A 21,262-nucleotide genomic window follows, 5' to 3' on the forward strand; every position below is an offset into this window, starting at 1 on the left:
TAATTTTTTTATTATGTGGGGCATGGTAGTACATGTCTTCAGTCCCAGCACCCGGGGGGGGGGGGGAACAGAGGCAGGTGGATCTGAGTGGAGGCCAGACTGGTCTACAGATGGAGTTTTTATAGGGCAGCAAGGGCCACACTGAGAAACCTTGTTTCAAAAATGAACAAACAAAAATTATTTTTATTATGTTGTGTGTGTGTGTGTGTATGTGTGTGGTGTATGAACATGCATGCTATGGGGTATGAATAGATCTGAGGACAACTTGCAAGAGTCAGTTTTCTTTCTTTTCTTTTTTTTTTTTTTAAGATTTATTTATTTTATGTATGTGAGTACACTGTCACTGTCTTCAGACACACCAGAAGAGGGCATCAGATCCCATTACAGATGGTTGTGAGCCACCATGTGGTTGCTAGGAATTGAACTCAGAACCTCTGGGAGAGCAGTCGGTGCTCTTAACCTCTGAGCCATCTCTCCAGCCCAAGGAGTCAGTTTTCTCCTTCCACTATATGGACCTTCAGGATACAACAAAGAACAAAGATTGTCAGGCTTGGTGACAAGTGCCTTTACCTCTGGGCCATTTTACTAGCTACCTAGAGCTTTATATATATATATATATATATATATATATATATATACATACATATATATATATATATATACACACATACACATGAGAACATATATATTCCCTATATATATTGCTTTACACACATATGTATATATACACATATATACACATACATACATGCACATATATACACACATATACTTGTGTACACACATACATATACATATACATATACATATACATATACATATACATATACATATACATATACATACATGGACAACTAAAGGATGAGCTCACTATGTAGACTGGGCTGGAACCCACAGAGATCCGTCTGCTTCTGCTTCCTGAGTGCTGGGATTAAAGACCTGCACTACCACACTGGGTCCTAAAAATATTTTTTCTAAAGATTGCTTTTGTTGTTGTTTTCAGACAGAGTCTTACTATGTAGATCAGGCTGGCCTTGAACTCACAGAAATCCACCAGCCTCAGCCTTCTGAGTGGTGGAAGTAAAGGCCTGTGTCACAGCACCCAGCTTCTTGTTACTTATTTTTATGTGTATATGATTGCATCTGCGTCTGTGTACCATCTGTGTGCCCAGTGACCGAGGAGGTCAGAGGAGGTATCAGATCTCCTGGAACTGAAGTTATAAACAGTTGTGAGCTGCCCAGTGTGGATGCCAGGAACTGAATGGAGGTCCTCCTAACCGCTGAGCCATCTTTCCAGCTCCACAGTGTCTTCAGTGCTAAAACACATTACATTTCACTGTGTGCTGCACGGATCCTCATGGTGTTTGTTTATTTTATTTTATTTTTTTAATTCAGGCATCTGAAGGGAATGTGATTGAATATTGCCATTGGCAAAGTCTGGAGCGTGTTATGGGAGTTCCTTCCTCTGTTCTTGGTAATTTTCCATACACGTGAAGTGTTTATAAGACGCCTTGGGCTCCTGTCTGGCTCCTTGCCTTGATCCACATCCCACAGATCTGGAGTAGTACGGTAACTGCCAGCTCACCCCAAGTCCTAGTGCCAGCCCCTTGCTTGCCCTCCCCTGCCCCCAGCCCAGGCTTAAAGTGGCCAGAGGAGGCCTGACCTGGGGAAAGATTACCAGTGAATGGACCACTGTCTTCCCCGCTAGGTCAGGCAGCAGGTGGCCCAGCTGAGAGCACACCTCCCATTTCAGAGAAGGGTCCTACCAGCCTGTGGTTAGTGGCTGTGTTTTACAACTCAAGCCAGAGAAGTTTGGGGTGCCATTTTGCCAGCCCACCTGCCCTGGTTCTGGAAGCTGACAGTGCGCACTGAGTCCCTGGAGAGGTGAACATTGTTCCCGAACCCTCGGGACCTCATGCTGCACTCAAAACCATGGGCTGGGCTAGGGGTGGGGCAGTGCTGGCTTGACCTCTACCCAACTCCCTGCTCAAATGACAAAACAGGTCAGCTGGAGAGAGGGCTCAGTAGCTAAGAGTGCTTGCTGCTCTTGGGGGCTGGGGGGTGGCTGGAGGGTGGGAAGGAGACTGGAGGGTAGGAGTGGGGAGGGCTGGAGTTCATTCTTTTTTTCTTTTTTCTTTTTTCGAGACAGGGTTTCTCTTTGTAGCCCTGGCTGTCCTGGCACTCACTTTGTAGACCAGGCTGGCCTCCAACTCAGAAATCCGCCTGCCTCTGCCTCCCAAGTGCTGGGATTAAAGGCGTGCGCCACCACCGCCATGTTGGAGTTCATTCTTAACAACTACGTTGGGTGGTACAGAACCTCCTATAGCTCCACTCTAGTAGATTTGATCCCCACTTCTGTGCTCTAAGGGCACCCATGTGCAGACACACAAACATTCTTTTTTTTGTTGTTGTTGTTTTTTGTTTTTTCGAGACAGGGTTTCTCTGTATAGCCCTGGCTGTCCTGGAACTCACTCTGTAGACCAGGCTGGCCTCGAACTCAGAAATCCTCCCGCCTCTGCCTCCCGAGTGCTGGGATCAAAGGCGTGCGCCACCACGCCCGGCTAAAATTACATTTTTTTTTCAAGACAGGGTTTCTCTGTGTAGCCTTGGCTGTCCTGGAACTCACTCTGTAGACCAGGCTGGCCTCGAGCTCAGAAATCCGCCTGCCTCAGCCTCCCGAGTGCTGGGATTAAAGGCGTGCGCCACCACTGCCCGGCCCAGACTTGCAGCTTTGGATCTGCAGGACCAGCCCTTTCACGGTGCCAGCAGTTGACTCCTAGGTGGAGTCAATGTTCGGGTGGGTCAACTCAGAGCCCTGGATCTGGGCCTGGGTGGAAGCTGAGTTGGTCAGTCGGCCAGCATTCCCACTCTCAGGCCCTCAGGGCCGGCTCTTCCTTGCTCCCACTATCAGGCGTTTTTAAGGTTTGTAAATAAAATTGTTTTTAGTCGGGGGAGGTTCTAGTCTTCCAACATGTGAGGCTCAGGGGCTGAACTCAGGCAGTGCGTGCCTTTACCCACTGAGCCATCTCACTGTAGCCGCCGTCCTTCTCTTACTCTTAAAAGCTAGTTTGCCGGGCAGTGGTGGCACACGCCTTTAATCCCAGCATTTGGGAGGCAGAGGCTGGTGGATTTCTGAGTTTGAGGCCAGCCTGGTCTAAAGAGTTCCAGGACAGCCAGGGCTACACAGAGAAACCCTGTCTTGAAAAAACAAACAAACAAAAAAAGGTAGTTTGCTGGATAGAGGCTAGAGGCTTCAAGGTGGTGGGTTTCTCTCTTTGATCTCTTTGTGTATCTCCCGTTCTTTCTGCATATCCTTTCTGCTAAGGATGCTTCTTCCAGTTGTGCTACAGTTCAGCCCCTATCCCGCCCGGCCCCACCCCGCCCACCACCTTGGTTTCCTTCAAGAGTTCTCTTTGTTCCGGGTTCTCTGCAGTTTGGATGTGCTATGATGGTGTAGATCCTTTGTAACTCACAGGATTATTCCATGCCTGCGTCTGTCGTTTGGTATCTGTTATACATTTTTCACTTCAAATAGTCCTTTGTCCTTCTTTTTCTCTTCCCAGTTCCCAATTTCCCACAGGCAAGGGTTTCTGAGATGTCCTCAGCTGTCTCCCAGCTTGTTTGTCCCTTCCTTTCATTCCCTGCTTGTGGGTCATCCTTGAAGCTCACAGATGATGCTGCCTCTGCAGCGTCTCATTTTCTGAGGTGGTCATCATCTGAGGACTGGAGAGATGGCTCAGAGGTCAAGAGTACTGACTGTTCCTTCAAAGGACCAGGGTTTGCTTCCCAGCATCCACATGGTGGATCGCAACTGTCTGTGACTCCAGTCCCATGGGCTCTGATGACCTCTTCTGGCTTCCCAAGCACCAGGCATACATGGTACAGAGGCAGATATGCAGATAAGGCACTCACACACATAAACATAAAATGAGTTCACTAGGCACATTTTTTTCTGTTACAATGTTTTTTCTTTCCACTGTATCTTTAACTTTTTATTTATTTATTTATTTATTTGTGTACCATAGTGTGTGTGTGTGTGTGTGTGTGTGTGTGTGTGTGTGTGTGTGTGTGTGTGTGTGCTCAGAGGACATCTTGTGGGAGCCAGTTCTCCCTTTCATCCGGTCTAGGAAACTGGATCCAAATTGTCACTGGGAAGAGTCTTCCCCTAATGAGCTCTCTCACCAGCCTCCTATTGTATCTTTTGATCTTATTTTGTTTCTGTTTGTTTCTCTGGCCTGGAATTCACCAAGTTGCCTAGGCTAGCTGGGTAGAGAGCCCCAGGGGTCTGCCCATTTCCAGTTGTAATTATAGCAGTGTGCTATCATGCCTGGGTTTCCCCCCCTTTGAGTTCTGGAATTGGACTCAGCATCTTCCTCACAAAGGAAGTGCTTACTCACTACACTGAAGTTACAGCCCTTTTAATTTGCCTCCGCAAAGATTTTTTCCCCCGGGGATGCTGGCCAGAGTCTCCTGATTCTTGGCCTTCGACTCCTCAATTGGACAGCTTTGCCTTCTATGTTTACACCAGCCTGTCTCTTCCCCCACGGCTCCCTGTTTACAGTGGAGCTTCAACATCTGGATCATCACTTTCCTGAATTCCCTGCCCCATGAACTAGCATATGAAAGCTTGGCCTCCTCCGTCAGACTTCTTAAGCCTTGGTTTGTTTGCTTGGTTGGTTGGTTGGTTTTGGAAAGCGGATGTCATGTCCTGGACAACACAAACTGAGGGATATTGCGCTTTAGTGTAAGGACATAATATGAATCTAGAGGTCGGGCATGTAATGAGGAGCTAGACACCAGAAGGACCCGCCAGTGCCCACATAGTTGCTCCTTGATGCCCAAGGTCCCCAAGTGCACTTCCCCAGACAGAGGGTGTCCTGCAGTGTACACAGGGATCATCTGCTGCTTCCATGGAGACTTCTGATGGGGGTAGTAAGGAGCTGGAGAGGGGACGCCTGTGCCCTATGCCCCTCACACTGTGTCTGAGTTCATTGCCTTCTTTATTGAATCACCAGTAAGGTGAATGGCTGTCTTTCCTCCCCCATGGTGAATCTCAAAGCCCTTTCTCCTGGAGAGTAAACCTGCTTTAGGGTCCTGACAGCCCCGCTTCCCTCTGCCCACCAGAACCATCAGGGGGCTTTGTTGGCCCTTCTCTGAGACCCTGGCAGGGTTCCTGGAGGTAAACTTGCAAGAGCTTAACCCCAAGACTGTGACACCCCTGGTTTCTCACTCTTATGCACATCTAGCCTCCAAGAATTTTCCCAAATGGTCTGCTACCGGTACCTTAATCTGGCTACCAGTCTGGGACAAGGACACAGTGACCAGGGGCTCTACTGTTGCCTGGCACTTTGTGTAGTCACTCAACTCCCGAGCTAAGGCTTTTCAGACTCCCATTCAGCTATGATCGGTTAAGCCTATAATAAACACTGCCTGGAATGGGGAGGAGGATGGAGTGGGATGTTCTTCCCCTGCTGTCTGTCCCCAACTATCTGACAGTGCCATCTCCCTGTCTCCCCCTCTCCCCCCTCGAGGGTCCAGCTGCAGCGGTTGGCCATAGCTTTTCTAACCACCTCCAACCATTCAGGGACTTTGTGGACCAACTGCTGCAACTACAAAACTCCGTGCTGTCTCATCGTCCCATGTGGATTCTCATCCTTGACGTCAGTTACACGTGCTTGCCCTTAAAGACTTAGAGATGAGATGTTTGCTCTTATATGGGGACTTTGACTCATAGCTGGCCCCCACCCCTACCCCATTTCAGGCTCCAACCACAGCCCTGTGGAATCTAAGCAACCCCAACCGCACTCAGCAACTGTGGCAGACTGACTGATACAGGGCTGTTCAAAGAGACAGCAGCAAGTGGGTATCATGTGAAGGCCACGTGGGAGTGTGCGTGACAGAACTGATGGAAAGAGTATTCCAGGAAGAAGCCGGTTCTGGGGTCTTCATAGACAAGTGCTAGGGGCTTTGACATGGTGGAATTCTGAGCCCATGGGATAGTGTCTATGTTCACTCTTGGGGTAAAGTTGAGACAAGAGATGCAGGAGGAGAGATGACGGACGAACAACCATCTAGGAGACACACCCATTAGGGCTTCCCACAGAACCCCACGGGTTCTGGGCTACGGGTAGAGAGTTCCACGGCCAGGGGAGGACAGAAGCCCTGGCAGGGCCAAAGATGGACTGACTGTGCGGTTGCGCCTGTTCCCTCCCACCCCCAGGCTCATGCTTCACTTCTTGTGAGGTCCCAGGCAACACCACCTGTCTTTTATGCCACACCTCCACATTTAAACACTGCTAAAGATCCTGTCTGGCTCAGTGGGAGGTGGGACCTAGGAGTCCCTGACTTGGGCTTTGGGGTTTCGTCTACTTGGCGGCTAGCGAGCACCTGAGAGAAGTGGAACTGTGAAACTGGGCAACCGGGGCTTCCCAGACGCCAGGTTTGGAAAGGCTGGGGCCAGAAGGAGGGGGCTGCCCGCAGAGGGGAGCTGCAGAGTGCCGTGATCCTCCAATCCTGCAGAGTGCTCCCAAGCAGAGGTGACCTCCAGCGAGGGGAGTCCCTGGACCCTAGGCCTGTAGGGCGAATCCACCGGTTTCCCGGTGATCTCCCGGGAGGGTGCAAGCAAGGCTGGAGGCGGGCGCTCAGGGCGCGGCCAGTGGCTCCTGGGGGGCGCATCGGCGGGGCTGGCTGGCCGGCCTTTGGCTGCTATTTCTGCAGACTGCCAGGAGAATGGCGGGACGGAGGGCTGTGGCCCGGATCGGGCCCGGGGCGCTGCTGGTTCTGCGCGCTCTGCTGGCCGCCGCGCACCCGCAGTGCTTGGACTTCAGGCCGCCCTTCCGGCCGCCGCAGCCGCTGAGCTTCTGCGCGCAGTACTCCGCCTTCGGCTGCTGCACCGCGGAGCAGGACGCGGCGCTGGCCCGGCGCTTCCGGGTCCTGGAGACCCGCATGGATGCCGGGGTGTGGGCGACGTGTGCCGGCTACGCTCTGGACCTGCTGTGCCAGGTGAGCGGGTGCACGGAGGCACGTGGAACACTAGTCGCTGGCGGCGGGGGCGGGGGCGGAGCAGGAATGGCATCCCCAGAAGGGCGATACTCAGGAGTGGGTCCCAGACTTGGAGGGGAATGACGACCCTACAGGCATGAGACTTAGGAATGGATCCTGAACTTTGGAGGTGATGGCAACCACAGGGGCAAGGGTCGGGAGCGGGTACCAGACTTTGGAGCTTGGGGGGTCCAAGAGGGAGTGACTTGGTATCAGGCGGGAAGACCTGGCTAGCTAGCTCTTGTCATTCATTTGCTTTGCAAAGATGTTGGGCTTTTTTTTTTTTTTTCCCTCGAGACAGGGTTTCTCTGTGTAGCCCTGGCTGTCCTGGAACTCACTCTGTAGACCAGGCTGGCCTTGAACTCAGAAATCCGCCTGCCTCTGTCTCCCAAGTGCTGGGAGACAGAGGCAACACCACTGCCCTGCTGATGTTGGGCCTTTTAGGAGCCTCAGTTCCTCTTAGAGACTCAAGACTCCTATTCTCTGGGACACCCTGGAAGCTCCCGCCCCCTCCCCCCTCCTCCAGTGCCCCACTGCAGAGAGTCCTATCTCTGTCAGGTACCAGGATGAAGTCTTTGCTAAGTCTAGGAAGGCAGGATGGGAAGATATGTAGCCAAATCTGAGGCATGACTTTGTCAGCAGTCTGGGGACTGCTTATTCCGATGAGGACTCTTCCACAGGCAGACTGAAAGGAGTAGTCTGAGAGCCCATTCCTCAGGGCCAGGATGCTTAAAGCACCCACCTTTCTTTTCAGCTACTGGTCTCCTCACCTGGTAGAGTCTCTCCCCAGATGAGTTACTCTCATCTCTCCTCTGATAGTGAAGCCCTTACTTCGATCCACGCTGAACTATCGCTTCCCTTATGTCGATGCGGAGTATCCTGCCTGACTGATCTGATTGCAGGAATGCCAGCCAGCCAGCCAGCCAGGGAAACCCCAAGGCGGGCCCAACCTAGGTCTGTAAGGTGAAGGATTCACGAATAGAAACCGCCCTCCAACCCCTGCCAGACAGTACGAAGTTCAGATCCCAGCCAGCAGGGGGCAACCTGCAGGGGAAGACTAAAGGGCGGACTTGGGTTTGATATAGTACATCTTCTCGTGACTGAGAGCTTGCGAGGTTCACGGCTGTCTTTCAATGACATTATCTTTAAAACAGGATCAGATGTCTATCCCTCACCCCATACCACAGAGATTAAACGGCATAGGCAGAGCAGTCCATTTGGGGTTTGTAGGTAAATTCCTCTAGTGCTTCCTTGCTGGCCTAGAGAGAGAGCGGGGATCAGGAGCTGCTTCAGGAAAGTGGTGACATGGCCCAGTGGCAGGTCAAAAGACCTGGACCACACTCAACGCCCTTGTGAAAAAAAGATCATGGAGATAAGGAGATGGTGGAGGGGAGACCACAGCACTCTAGGGTGTCCTGTTCATCTTGCCATGGGTTCTACTAAGCCAACACTTGGTGCATCCCAAGAGAGCCAGAGGGTGTGGTGAACCCACTCACCTCTCTCCCCATCCTGGAAGTCCACCCAGATGTGCCCACTGCTATCCCTGCCTCACCCAGAGCAATAGAAGAATTCCTGCAACGGGGCAGTGCTTACTTTTAGGGTACTCCCCATTTGTTGGGCCCAGCATAGCAAAGGAGATGGACAGGACCAGGGAGGAGGAAGGAGCCAATCCTGGGGCTGTTTGCTGGCAGAAGGCTCCTCTTTTTCCTTGGGAAACTGCCCAAAATGGCCTGGCCTGAGAAAGTCTGTGGTAGAGTGTCTGCTCATACCTCCAGTGAGGCGTCTCTGGGGGTGACCTCATGTCTGGACTGAGTTTGCATCAGGCGGTCTGCCTGCCAAGGCTGTAGTGTGGTCTCCCTGAAGCGGGTGTCCTGGGAGAGTGTGGGAGCGCCATCATCACTGCCACCAATCGCAAGGAGCCTTACCTACGGGTTTCTGTCAGTGATCGTTCACGACGCACAGCTGTCTCGTGGAGACGGGAGGTTCTTTCGTGAGGCTTTGCCCTCCTCTGGGAAAATGTGTCAGGCAATGGTGTCTGTCACATGGCAAGCTCAGTATGACTGGTGTGTGGCTCACACGTGGCGAACTTCTCTTCGGCTGGATGCATGAGGTCATGAGCGGGAGTCCATCTGAGTAGTAACCCGTGAAGGGGTTCAGCAGGCTCGTGCAGGCAGCAGACATGTCCCCAGGGCCGGAGAGGGGTTGGTTCTGTGCTGCTGGGCCCAGAGGCAGTTGCAAGTCACAGACGTAGCCTCAAAAGCCTCATCATTCATTTCAGGAGACAGACAGACAGACAGACAGACATGCAACCAAGAAACTATCCCTAGGTACCATGGCAAGTAGCAAAAAGCCCTCAAAAATCCGGGACAGCCCAGAAGAGTGACCATTGGGCCACCCACCCCTTCAGGGTTCATTTCATTTGAACACTTTGGCGTCTCAGTTGTTCATTGCTCTCAACAACTCTATGAGGCTGGAGTCCTCTTCCTCTTTATAGATGGGGACAGAGGCACAGAGAGGTAAGGAGTTTGCCAAACATCACACATGGAACATAAACTCTGGCTCCAAAGCCCTTCATGTGGCCACATTAAAACACTGCCTCCTGCCCTGAAGCCAAACTGTGTGTTAGACCCTGTGTCGCCTGCCCTCGAGGGCCTCATAGTCTGTGGGGTAGAAGCCAGCAAAGAGATAATTGAGTCCCCGGTTGGTCAGGCAATGAAGACAGCCCACCTCTGGTGAAGCAGGGGTAATGGAAGAAGAGGAGCCTTCACTTCCCGAAGTAACAAATTACCAGGAGAAGAATCTGTGTGTGAGTCAGAGATAGTGTCATGAGCACCCTAGGGCAGGAGCCTGCCCCGGGGAAAGGAAGGGGGAGGAGGCTTGTGGGGTGGGCCTTGCATCATGACTAGGACTTTGCCAGATGTGGAAGTGAGGGAGGAAGGAACATCCCACAGAAGGAACATTGTGTACAAGACTCAAGTCTTCCCTGCGGGGGGTGGGTGGGTGGGAGGGTGGTGGTAGTGGTGGTGTGGGATGGTGGAGGGGGGCAAGGGAGGAGGGGCTGCGAGGGGGGAGGAAGGGGAGGGGAGGAGGGGCTGAGGGGGGAGGAGAGGGAGGAAGGAAAGGCTAAGAAGCCATCAGGACTTGCATCCATGAGTCATGAGTGTCAGTAAGTGGTCTGTGGCAACCTTGGGGCCATTAGGTGGCAGGCACCTTACCCCTGTGGGTGCTTCACTGTGCCTGGACATGAGGTCCAGTGACAGAGTACCCTCTCTGCCAGAGCAGCTACTGTCCCCTGTTGTCATTTACTAATTCTGGGTAGCTTCAGTCTGAGCCTCACATTCACACTGTGTGTAAGCATGACCAAGAGAGACCACATGTAAAAGACCACTGGATACTATGCGGGTATGTGCCAAGGTCCTCACCAGGTTCCCAGAGACCCTGTGTCCCTCCATGTGACCATTGGCATCACAGAGAAACTGCCCTGCAGAGGGGAATAGAAGCTTGTGGGTCCTCTCCGGTCTCCTGCTGGCCACTGCTGGCCCACAGTAGCATCCAAAGGATCACAGGAGAGCTGGCCTTGTGCGGTCTGAGGTTTGGCCATCTGGCCTGAGACACACAGGGTGCAGAGTGTCATATACAATATGACACTTCAGTCAGGGATGGGGACTGACCAGAGATGCCAGGAACGTCCAGAGCTTGTCAGGTGAGACTCAGCACACAGCAACAGGGGCCAGGGCCAGGTCATGGGATGACTGAAGCTTTAACTGTAGGGAGCCTGGCCTGGAGATTAGCTGCCCTTTTCCTGTCCTTTTTGGAGCCAGAGTTCTCCTGCTACAGCCCAGCCTGGTCTTCTGGTGAAAGCAGTCGGTGCGTGGCTACCACTGTCCTCTCTGTCTAGGAATTGCATCGCTAAGGTCTCAGGGGATCTAGAGCTGAGTCATCTCTGGGGGTGGCAGGAGTAGCAATAAGGACCTGTCACACCAGAGAGAAGCAACCACAGCATGAAGCACTCCATCGAAGGTCCTCAGAGAGCACGGGGTTCTGGAGAGTTTTGTGGCAGCCAGGACACAGGAATGGCCTGTAAGGGGGTCATGTGACTGACTCCAACATGGTAGGACTGACTAGGGCAGGGTGGAAGATGGATTCATTATCTATGCGCACACTCCTGTGTGTGATCACAGGCTTGCTCCCGGAGGCAGTGACTTTCCTGCCTGCATGGCAGAAAATGATGAATTCTACCTACTCCAGGCAGAGCCAGGGAAAGGACTCTGGAAGGCTTTCTGGTCTGGCAGTGTCCAAGGAGATTCAATAATCTCACAGAATTCTGTGCTTGTAGTGGCAGTGAGGTGAGAGGCAGGGTCCTGCTGGGAGGGACTGAGTCTGAGGGCAGATTAGAAGGTGGGAGTATCCTGGGGGTCATAGCCTCATTCCCGCCCCCCACCCCCAGGTACTACACACATATTGGCTGTCTAGTTAAGGATATAGTGGGGTAGACCTGAGACCAAGTCTAGATGCCTCTACTAAATGCCTCTACTAACCTGGGCATATCACTGAATAACACTGGGAGCTCTGAGCCTTAGTTTGCCCCCCTGTGAATTACTCATAAACAGCAAATGGATGATAGAAGGCAGGCAAGGTAAACTGTGCCCTGCCTGGGTTTATGTGAGGGTCTGGGATACTGCAGTAAAAAAGACCAAAGCTTCTTGCCTTGATAGAATGCATATCCTGATGAGGACTGGCCATAAGCAAGTGCAATGATCCGTTTTGGTATAGTGAAGGTTCATGGTCAGTTTCTTGGGCTTTGTTTTTCTAGGTAGTCAGAGACCAGGAAGTAATGGCAGGGAGACCTGGAGGGGAAGGTCAGATCTTAGGAGGTGACCTTTGAATGGGGACACAAAAGCAAGAAGTGAATTGCACAGGTGTAGGCTCTCCTCCTGGTGTCTCTGAGCCCTCCTGTCTCTACAGGAATGTTCACCCTATGCGGCCCATCTCTATGACGCTGAGGATCCAGCCACCCCACTTCGGACAGTGCCTGGCCTGTGTGAAGATTATTGCCTGGACATGTGGCAGACCTGCCGAGGCCTCTTTCGTCTCCTCTCCCCTGACCGTGAACTCTGGGCCCTGGAGAGCAACCGGGCCAAATTATGCCGCTACCTGTCGCTAGATGACACCGACTACTGTTTCCCAAGCCTGCTGGTCAACGAGAACCTCAACTCGAACCTGGGCCGTGTAGTGGCTGATGCCAAGGGCTGCCTGCAGCTGTGTTTGGAGGAGGTGGCCAATGGACTTCGAAACCCGGTTGCAATGGTACATGCTGGGGATGGCAGCCACCGCTTCTTCGTGGCCGAGCAGGTGGGGCTGGTGTGGACCTACCTGCCTGACCGCTCCCGCCTGGAGAAGCCCTTCCTGAATGTGAGCCAAGCAGTGCTTACTTCGCCCTGGGAAGGGGACGAACGTGGCTTCCTGGGTCTTGCCTTCCACCCCCGCTTCCCACATCCCAGCAAACTCTATGTCTACTATTCGGTGGGGGTCGGCTTCCGAGAGTGGATCCGCATCAGCGAGTTCAGAGTCTCAGAGGGTGACGAGAACACAGTGGATCATGGCTCAGAGAGGTGGATTCTGGGAGCCCCAGCCAAGGGGGAGTGGGGTGTTGAGCGGTCGGTCACGTGGGAGGCTGCGTGACACACACTGCCATGGCTGCACTAGCGTGTCTCTCTTAAATGCTGTGAATATTTAACACCCAGATGTGTGTTCTGGGGTGAATCCCATGCTCTGTGGCCTGGGAGGAGTGATTTTGCAAAACAGATAAGGCGTGGGGTCATGTCCTGACCTCTGCCTCTGTTATCCTAGGCCAGACGCTTCTCTCGTGTTCTGTGGCAGGCCTCTAGAGATGGCTATTTCATCTGACTCGTAAAACTGGATACGGTCACAGCTCAGAGCAGAAAAGTGACCTGTGAGGAAGCCTTCCAAGCTGGAGTCCTGGTCTGTTCTCAGAAGTGCATCCCATCATTGGGCTTGCTGGGCTGTGGTCAGAGGTCACCATTCTTGCCTCAACAGCCAGCTCCTCCCCCAGCCTCTTCATTCTCAGTCTCTGGCAGCTGGCCCTGTCTCCTGCTCCCGTCTAAATCTCACTCTCTTCCTTCCACTCTCTCCCTCTCCTCCTCCCCTCCCCTCCCCCTCCCCCTCCCCCCTCTCTCCCTCTCTCTCTCTGTCTTTTAGTCTTTCTCCTTCCCTGCCTCTGTCTCTCAGCCTTTCTCCCTTCCTGTCTCCCTCTCTGTCTCCGCCTCTTTGTCTCCGTCTGTTTGTCTGTCTGTCTGTCTGTCTGTCTGTCTCTCCTTGTGTAGCCCAGGCTGTGGGCTACATTGAACATCCTATATAGCCTATGCCTCAAACTCCCGATCCTGTCTGTGTCTCTACCTCCCAAGTATGGGGATTACAGGTATTGGTGACCATGTCCAGCTCTTACCCCGTTTAATCTGCTCCTACTCTAGGCCCCCCAGGGTCTGCAGAACCTATTCTCAACTGTTCATAGGGGTGTTGAGCTGGCTTGGTCACCCTGTTCCAGAGACTCTCCCAGGCAGAAGTGAATACTGAAAATAAGGGTCTTGAAAGTTGTTGGAAGGTCAGCCTGGGGAAGGCAGCAAGGAACCTGGGCCACTGGAGGAACTTACCTCCTCCTATCGCTGGAGGGACCCAGGGAAAAGTGAGGTGCCATAGCCCCAGAACTGTAGGGTATGTCAGGTTGGAGGCCAATCTAACTGGAGCCATGGTGGGAGGGGCAACTCTTGCAGAGATGTTGTCATAAACACAAGCAAAACACCAACCCCACACCTGGCTCTCCTAATGCCTTCTATTGGCTGATATGGTTCAGGTAGCAAAGGAGCATGGGAAATGTAGTTCAGAGGCACTGACTGTCTCTAACCCCAAGTAGAGGCAAGCAGGAGCAAAGGGTGAGGTGTGTTGGTAAAAATGGCAATGAAAAGCCACCATGCATTTGATGAAACTGTGAAATGCTGATGTTGGATAAATAGAAAGGAGAAACAGCCCAAAAACGGTAGCTTTGAGGGTTATAATCTTGTCTTAGAGCATTAGTTTTGACTCGAGTTATCTGGCAGCCAGAGGGAGTGGGGCGAGGGAAACAGAATTTTCAGGATTACAGCCAAGCCTGAGAGACCACTTCTCAATGACAGAAGGTTTGTCCCATGGACCTGACAGGTGGAGAAGGAGCATGAAAGCACGTGCCTCCAACAGTGACTTAAAAAAGGCTCATGGTAAAAAACTGAGAGTGGTTGGTACATTCCCTATAATAGCAGCTCTTAGGAAGTGGAGGCAACAAGATCCAGAAGGCCAGGCAGGAGAGATGGCTCAGAGGTTAAGAGTGCTGACTGCTCTTCCAGAGGTCCTGAGTTCAATTCCCAGCAACGACTTGGTGGCTTACAACCATCTGTAATGAGATCTGGTGCCCTCTTCTGGTTTGCAGGCATACATGCAGACACTGTACATATGAATAAATAAATTAAAAATAAATACATCTTTAAAAAAAATCCAGAGGGTCAGGAGTTCAAAGCCATCCTTGGCTACACAGCCTGTTCCAGGCTAGCCAAAGCTACTTGATAATCTGTCTTTAAAAAAAGAAAAAAGATCAAGTAGATGTGGTCGTATGTGCCTTCATTCCCAGCACTATGGAGTCAGAGCCAGGTGGATGTCTGTGAGTTCAAGGATAGCTTGGTCTACATAGTGAGTTCCAGGGCAACCAGGGATATATAGTGAGATCCTGCCTAAAAACAAATGAACAACAAAAAAATCTGGAGATGAAGAGCTAACTTCACGGTTAACAGCATCTGCTGCTTTTTTGCTGGTCCTGAGTTCGGTTTTCCAATAGCCATAAGGAACAGTTCATAACAGTGGACAACTTCAGTACCAGGATCTGCTGCTCTCTTCTAGTTCCAGGGTACCCACATTCATGTGGCAGATGCATACCCCCCAATAGAAATAAAATCCATTAATTTAAATACAGAACATAAAGTATACATAATCACATGTTTTAACCTGAGGCTTCAACGAGGGTCCTCTGGGCACCTCATACAGAACTTGACTTACCCAGAGGGAGAAGTTGGAGTGCCTGGCCGGCTAGCAGGGCTAGCTATCACTGGTGCCCAGGTCAGTTATCAGTGTCTTCCCATGGTTGGAGGATGTGGGTGACCAGAAGTCTGAGCTGACCTCTGCTTGGAGGACCCTGAATTTGGGACTCTGTAAGGGTCATATGCAGTAGCTTTGCCATGGAAAGATCTAGTTGCGATCGTTTTTCTAATGACCCGGACTCTCTGTGTCTTGCTTTTTGTTTGTTTGTTTTTCTTGTTTGCTTGTTTATTTTGTTTTTTTTTAAAAAAGATTTTATTTATTTATTTATTATATGTAAGTACACTGTAGCTGTCTTCAGACACACCAGAAGAGGGCATCAGATCTCATTACGGGTGGTTGTGAGCCACCATGTGGTTGCTGGGATTTGAACTTCGGACCTTCGGAAGAGCAGTCAGGTGCTCTTACCCACTGAGTCATCTCACCAGCCCCCTTATTTTGTTTTTTGGTGGTTTTTGTTTTGTTTTCCTGCTCTGTTTCCATAGGGATAATGAGGTTAGTGCAGTGGCTGGTCTTGTTGAACCTGGTTGTTCTGGGATATCTATCTATCTATCTATCTATCCCTATCTATCTATCTATCTATCTATCTATCTATCTATCTATCTATCTATCTATCTCACTATGTAGACCAAGCTGTCCTTAAACTCACAGACATCTACTTGCCTCTGACTCCATAGTGCTGAAAATAAAGGCATGTACCACCACAACCACCTGCCCACCTGATTTTACTTTTAAAAATATATATATTTTATATATAATATAATAATATAATATGTTATATATATATATATATATATATATATCTGGGGTGGGGCGTCTAGTACAGGAAATTAGCCACGAGGCAGGGAAAGGGCTAAAGGGCTGCAGAAGTGTTGGGGAGAGCCAGTGGAGAGACCACCAAACTGCTGTATGTGGTTGCTACTGGGATAGAGGAACCCACTGGAGGAGTGTGCATGGCTGTTTCTGCCATTGGCTGAGATGTTCACAGTTGCCACGCTTGTATCTCTGTCGCTACTGCTTCTCGGGACAGAGAAGGGCAGTGTCTCCCTTCCTCTTGCCTTTCCCCATCTATGACAAGCCCTGGCGGAAAGTCAGCTGACTGAGTACGGTGAAGGTTTCCTCTGTGGCAGTAAGGAGCTATCAGGGAGTGTGGCGCTAAAGGCCTGTCCCGCTGCCCCTGGGAAGCTCGGAGCTAGCAATCAAGGGTAAATGTCAAACATGCTCTGCGTCACTAGTTGTCAGGTAGGAAACAAGATATGGTAAACGGGGAAGTTGACAAGATTCCATTGGGTACCAGGGATGGAAAGCAGTTGCAAAGCACTAGCCCAGAGTTCTGGTCCCAGCCCTGATGCTGGTGGCCTGTGTGCTCCCAAGTGGATCATTCAAGCATTCCGAGCATCCAGTTCCTTCCTTGACACAGTGAAGTGAATTAATTATCCCTACCCAACCTACCTATAGGTCCTTGGGAAAAATAACCTGCTACAAGGGATACAAATTCTTTTCCCTGCAGTCGGAGAGAAGGTTTTACTGCTGTTGGGGGTTACCGTTTGGAAGGTGTTTTTATTGAGGGGGTGCTTCTCTTTCTTTAGGATAATTCTGGAGATCGAAGAACCAGCTTCCAATCACAATGGGGGCCAGCTGCTCTTTGGGGATGACGGCTTCCTCTACATCTTTACTGGAGACGGCGGGATGGCTGGAGACCCCTTTGGGAAGTTTGGAAATGCACAAAACAAGTACGCCCTGCTTCTGCTTGGCCGAGCCTTTGGTTTGCACACAGAGCATCTTAAGGGTTTCTGGAGGGAGAGCTTCTGCCCCACCACACAGAGCAGGGTGGTAGCCTGCAGTTACCTGGGACCTCAGCTAAGTCAATTACTTCCCATTGATTAGCGAGGACAGTGATGAGCCCAGTGGGAGACTTGTCCTGAGGAAAGAAGGTGCCAGCAGTTGTCCAGGGTCAGGCACAGTGCCCGGTTACACAGACAGAAATGACAGCAAGAAGCTTTTGAGGATGAGGTTTTTTTCCTAGGTGAGCGCTGGCCTGTGGGCCTTGCTGGGGTAAAGGCAGAGTGTATTCCCAGAAGAGACCCTTATGTGAGTGCAGTCTCTCCTTCGTTCTCATTTATCGATTCCCTCTTCTGAGCAAATGGCCTGGCCTTTTCTTTTCACGTGTTGTATGCATGCACATAAACACACATGAGGAGCTGTCGTGTACATAGATAGGCACGTGCAGGAGGCTCCAGCCAGTCTCTCCGGTTCCTGCAGCGCGCGTGCACAGCCTCTCTTGGCCCAGAAAGTAACGGTGGTAGTGAGGATGTGTGGGTTACAGTTTGTGCCTTATTCGTTCCTGTTTGACAGTGAGAACCATGCAACCTTTGCGGCTTAGTCATGTGCTTGGAGCCAAGCTGAGAAATGAAATGGGGATACGTGGGTCATCCATCGAGCAGAAGTTAAAAGCATCCTTTTGCTGCTAGGAGTTTGCCTCTTGTAGATCCTGCAGCTGGATGTGGGCTGTGAAGGGGGGGGGGGCCCTGGAGCTTCTGGCCCCAGGGATTAAGCATTGCCGCTGTTGGTTACATTTGTGAGGTTGTTGAGAGTGAGGGAGACACTGGGTTCTAATGCTACAAGTATAGTGATAGTTATGCAAATGTGTCACTTGAGCTAACTGCACCAGCTCAGCCTTGCGGGCCAGAGTGGAGGGAGGAGTCAGGTCTCCAGTGCTAACAGAGAGGGAGGGCTGCATCGAGCCAGCAGAGCAGAAACCACCCTGCCCAGTGTGCTAACTCCAGGTATCTTCTAGGTCAGCCGTTCTCAACTTTCCTAATGCTGACCTTTTATCACAGTTCCTCATGCTGTGGTGGCCTCCAGTCATAAAATCGTCTTGTTGTTACTTTATAACTGTAATCTTACTACTGTGTTATGAATCGTAATGTATTACAAAGGGGTCGAGACCTTAAGGTTGAGAACCACTGGTGTAGACGGTTCCCATTGCGAACCACTTTGCCCGTGTGATCAACAGCTACTTTCTCTCTCCTCTCAGAGCTGCCAGGAGTTTAGGGCACATGTGCCCCCTCACCAGCTATACTTGGTAGTGTTTGATATAGACTTTGGTGGCCTGTGCTGGCTCAGTGGCTCTCAACATTTGTGGTCCCACGCTACGTGGGAGCACCCAACTGGCTATGAAAAGGACATAAACACGAGTTATTTTTCTAGTACAGTCTTCACCTTATATAGCACAGCTATGTGAACAGCAGCACCCACAATATTACAGCTCGGGATAGTGGCATTCCATAGGCAGTTGTGGTATAGAGTTTGGGTTTCTTGGGCTAGGTGCAGCTGAATGTCAGGCTGGCTGGTGGCTTGTCATAGCTCTGGTGCCCACTCTAGAGGGCAGTCTGAAAGGTAAACTGTGAGAAGGCAATGCAGCGATAGGAGGTGGGTTAGGGCTTGCTGCGCAGCGAAGCGAGTGCGGGATAGACACACAGAAAGAGCCTGTGCAAGTGGTTGAGCAGGGCTGAACTCGCGGGTGGCGCATCCTTCCTGCCTCCGGCGCAGACTCAACGTAACCAGCCGGGGCTCTCCTCCCGGGCCGCAGGTCTGCTCTGCTGGGCAAGGTGCTGCGCATCGACGTGGACCGTAAGGAGCGCGGCCTCCACTACGGCATCCCTCCAGACAACCCGTTCGTGGATGATCCCGGAGCTCGGCCTGAGGTCTATGCCCTGGGCGTGCGCAACATGTGGCGCTGCTCCTTCGACCGCGGAGACCCAATGTCTGGAACTGGCCGTGGGCGCCTGTTCTGCGGGGACGTGGGCCAGAACAAGTATGAGGAGGTGGACCTGGTGGAGCGGGGCCGCAACTACGGCTGGCGCGCTCGCGAGGGCTTCGAGTGCTACGACCGCAAGCTGTGCGCCAACACCTCCCTCGGTGACCGCGTCCCTGGGGACCTCCAAACAGGATTTGTCCGGTCCTCCCCGTTTCCTTAGCTAGATCTGTCCCGGACCGCTCCTATGTAGACCCTCGACATGGATCCAGTCCGACCCACCCCATCTTCAGGACCCCAAACCTATATCCGCCATGTCCCACTCCTCCCTGGGCTCAGAGACTGAGATCTGTTGCATTCCTCTGGGGACCTCCAATTCAGATCTCACCCCTTTCATTCCGACTAGTGGCCCTCTGGGGACCTCCTGTCTCACACCTTCCCTGGAGACCCCACCATCTCTGACCGCACTGTCTCCCCAACATCCCTATAGTATTATCCCCTAGCTCTTTCACCTGACTGGCTTTTCCCACTCCAGACCTCCCTGTACTTAAAGTGTCCCTTCAAGCAACATTTTAGGTTCCTTCTCACCATGCACCCCCTGTCGAGCTCCTAAAAAATTCGGCATGACCCTTTGAGAGCCTTCCTTGCTTAGGCCGCTCCAAAGCACTGGGCCTCAGGACGAACCCACTTTCTCATCTGCCCCTCAGATGACGTGCTGCCGATTTTCGCCTACCCACACAAGCTGGGTAAATCAGTCACCGGAGGCTACGTGTACCGGGGTTGTGAGTACCCCAATCTCAATGGCCTCTACATTTTTGGCGATTTCATGAGCGGGTAAGTGGCGGCCCACATGGCCTATGCTCTCCCTAAGTGGTAAAAAGGAGAGTGTGTTTGTATGCATGTGTTCAGGAGTGGGCCAAACAGGTCTCTTCCTCAGGGAGAAAGTCCCCGTCTCCCTTTGGAATGATCGGTGTGTGCAAAGCTGGACAGATGGATGAGTGGATGCAAGGATGGATGGGGGGCAGGGGGGGGGCGCGGATTGGAGAGATGGCTCAGAGGTTAAGAGCACTGACTGCTCTTCTAGAGGTCCTGAGTTCAATTCCCAGCAACCACATGGTATCTGTAATTGCCCTCTTCTGCTGTGTCTGAAGGCAGCGACATTGTACTCACATGCATTAAACAAACAAACAAACAAATAACTCTTAAAAAAAAAAGAATGGATGGCTGGACAGGTGGATGAACAGGTGTGTGAATAACTGGATAGATAAGTAAATGGATGGACAGATTCCCTTGTGTAGCATACTAGCGATGCCCTCACAGTTTGTCTTCCTTTTCAGGCGACTGATGTCTCTCCGAGAGAACCCAGAGACAGGCCAATGGAAGTATAGCGAGGTCTGCATGGGCCGTGGACAGACCTGTGCTTTCCCAGGTCTCATCAACAACTACTACCCCTACATCATCTCCTTTGCGGAGGACGAGGCTGGTGAGCATGCAGAGAGCCCTCCATCCTTGCCCTCGTCGTGCTTGGGACTGTGACCACCAACTCTGGTCACCCTTCTGGCCTCTGACTCGAAGGCAGCTTAAGAATGAAATGGCTTCCATGCCTGGTATGGGGGGGATGGGCGTGTCTCTGGGGATAGGCGTGTCTCTGGGGCTTGGGCTTTTCCTTGTGTGTTCTTGGATCAGCCCTAGAATCTCTAGAATCTCCAGAACTGCCCCTTTCTTATCTGGCGAATAGAAAGGTCATCCCCTGCCCGCGTGGAGGAGTAGATAGATGGGAATGTTAGAGACTTAATGGGTACAAGTCCCCAGAGCCAGCAGCAAGGGCAGGAAATATCTGGAATAGGCAAGGGAGGGAAGGGCTGGGCCCCTGATGGTAAGTGAGTTTGAGCTATTGAGGAAACTCCGCTGTCATTTCAAAGCAGGCAGATACAGCCTTCTAGCCCATCACAGGACCTTACGTTCCCAGCATTCCTGGTCTTGATGCAGGGGACAGAGGGGGAAGGGAGAGAAGGGATCTCCCTCCAGTATCCTGCCTTTGTCCTTGGCCCTGGGATTGTTCCCAGACAAAAGGCCAGGGGCCCCCAGCAGGCCCTGGTGCAAGCTTGTTGAGGTTACCAGGCAACGCTCACCGCGGCCTTTGGAGGGGTATCTCCCGCAGGGCCCAGTGCCCAAAGCCCCCAGGGCCTAGTCTGGGAAACCTTTGTTGAACTGACAACCTCCTCTCCTCATTAGAATGTGAATTTTCCAAAGGGCAGCCCCAGCCCCAGCCTCACCGAGGTCCTTAAGCTCGCTGAGCCCTTGGAAGCTCTTTCTTTTGATCTG

At 51.8% G+C, this 21,262-nt stretch overlaps 1 protein-coding gene across 2 annotated transcripts in view; it reads left to right on the plus strand.

Moving 5' to 3' along the window:
* Positions 1-6,286: 6,286 nt before the first annotated feature.
* Hhipl1 (hedgehog interacting protein-like 1) overlaps positions 6,287-21,262 on the plus strand; it is a 22,333-nt gene continuing 7,357 nt past the window's right edge. Inside the window, exons 1-6 of one of the 2 annotated variants that reach the window (XM_006515665.4) lie at positions 6,287-7,002; positions 12,007-12,653; positions 16,770-16,913; positions 18,773-19,101; positions 19,645-19,771; positions 20,275-20,420. In XM_006515665.4, the coding sequence (XP_006515728.1) occupies positions 6,730-7,002; positions 12,007-12,653; positions 16,770-16,913; positions 18,773-19,101; positions 19,645-19,771; positions 20,275-20,420 (1,666 nt within the window). In that variant the 5' untranslated portion in view covers positions 6,287-6,729. The remainder of the gene's footprint in view (positions 7,003-12,006; positions 12,654-16,769; positions 16,914-18,772; positions 19,102-19,644; positions 19,772-20,274; positions 20,421-21,262) is intronic. The other variant, NM_001044380.1, reaches the window with a different exon arrangement.

The sequence above is a fragment of the Mus musculus genome, chromosome 12, assembly GCF_000001635.26.
Source record: "Mus musculus strain C57BL/6J chromosome 12, GRCm38.p6 C57BL/6J".
Classification (NCBI taxonomy): Eukaryota; Metazoa; Chordata; class Mammalia; order Rodentia; family Muridae; genus Mus; species Mus musculus.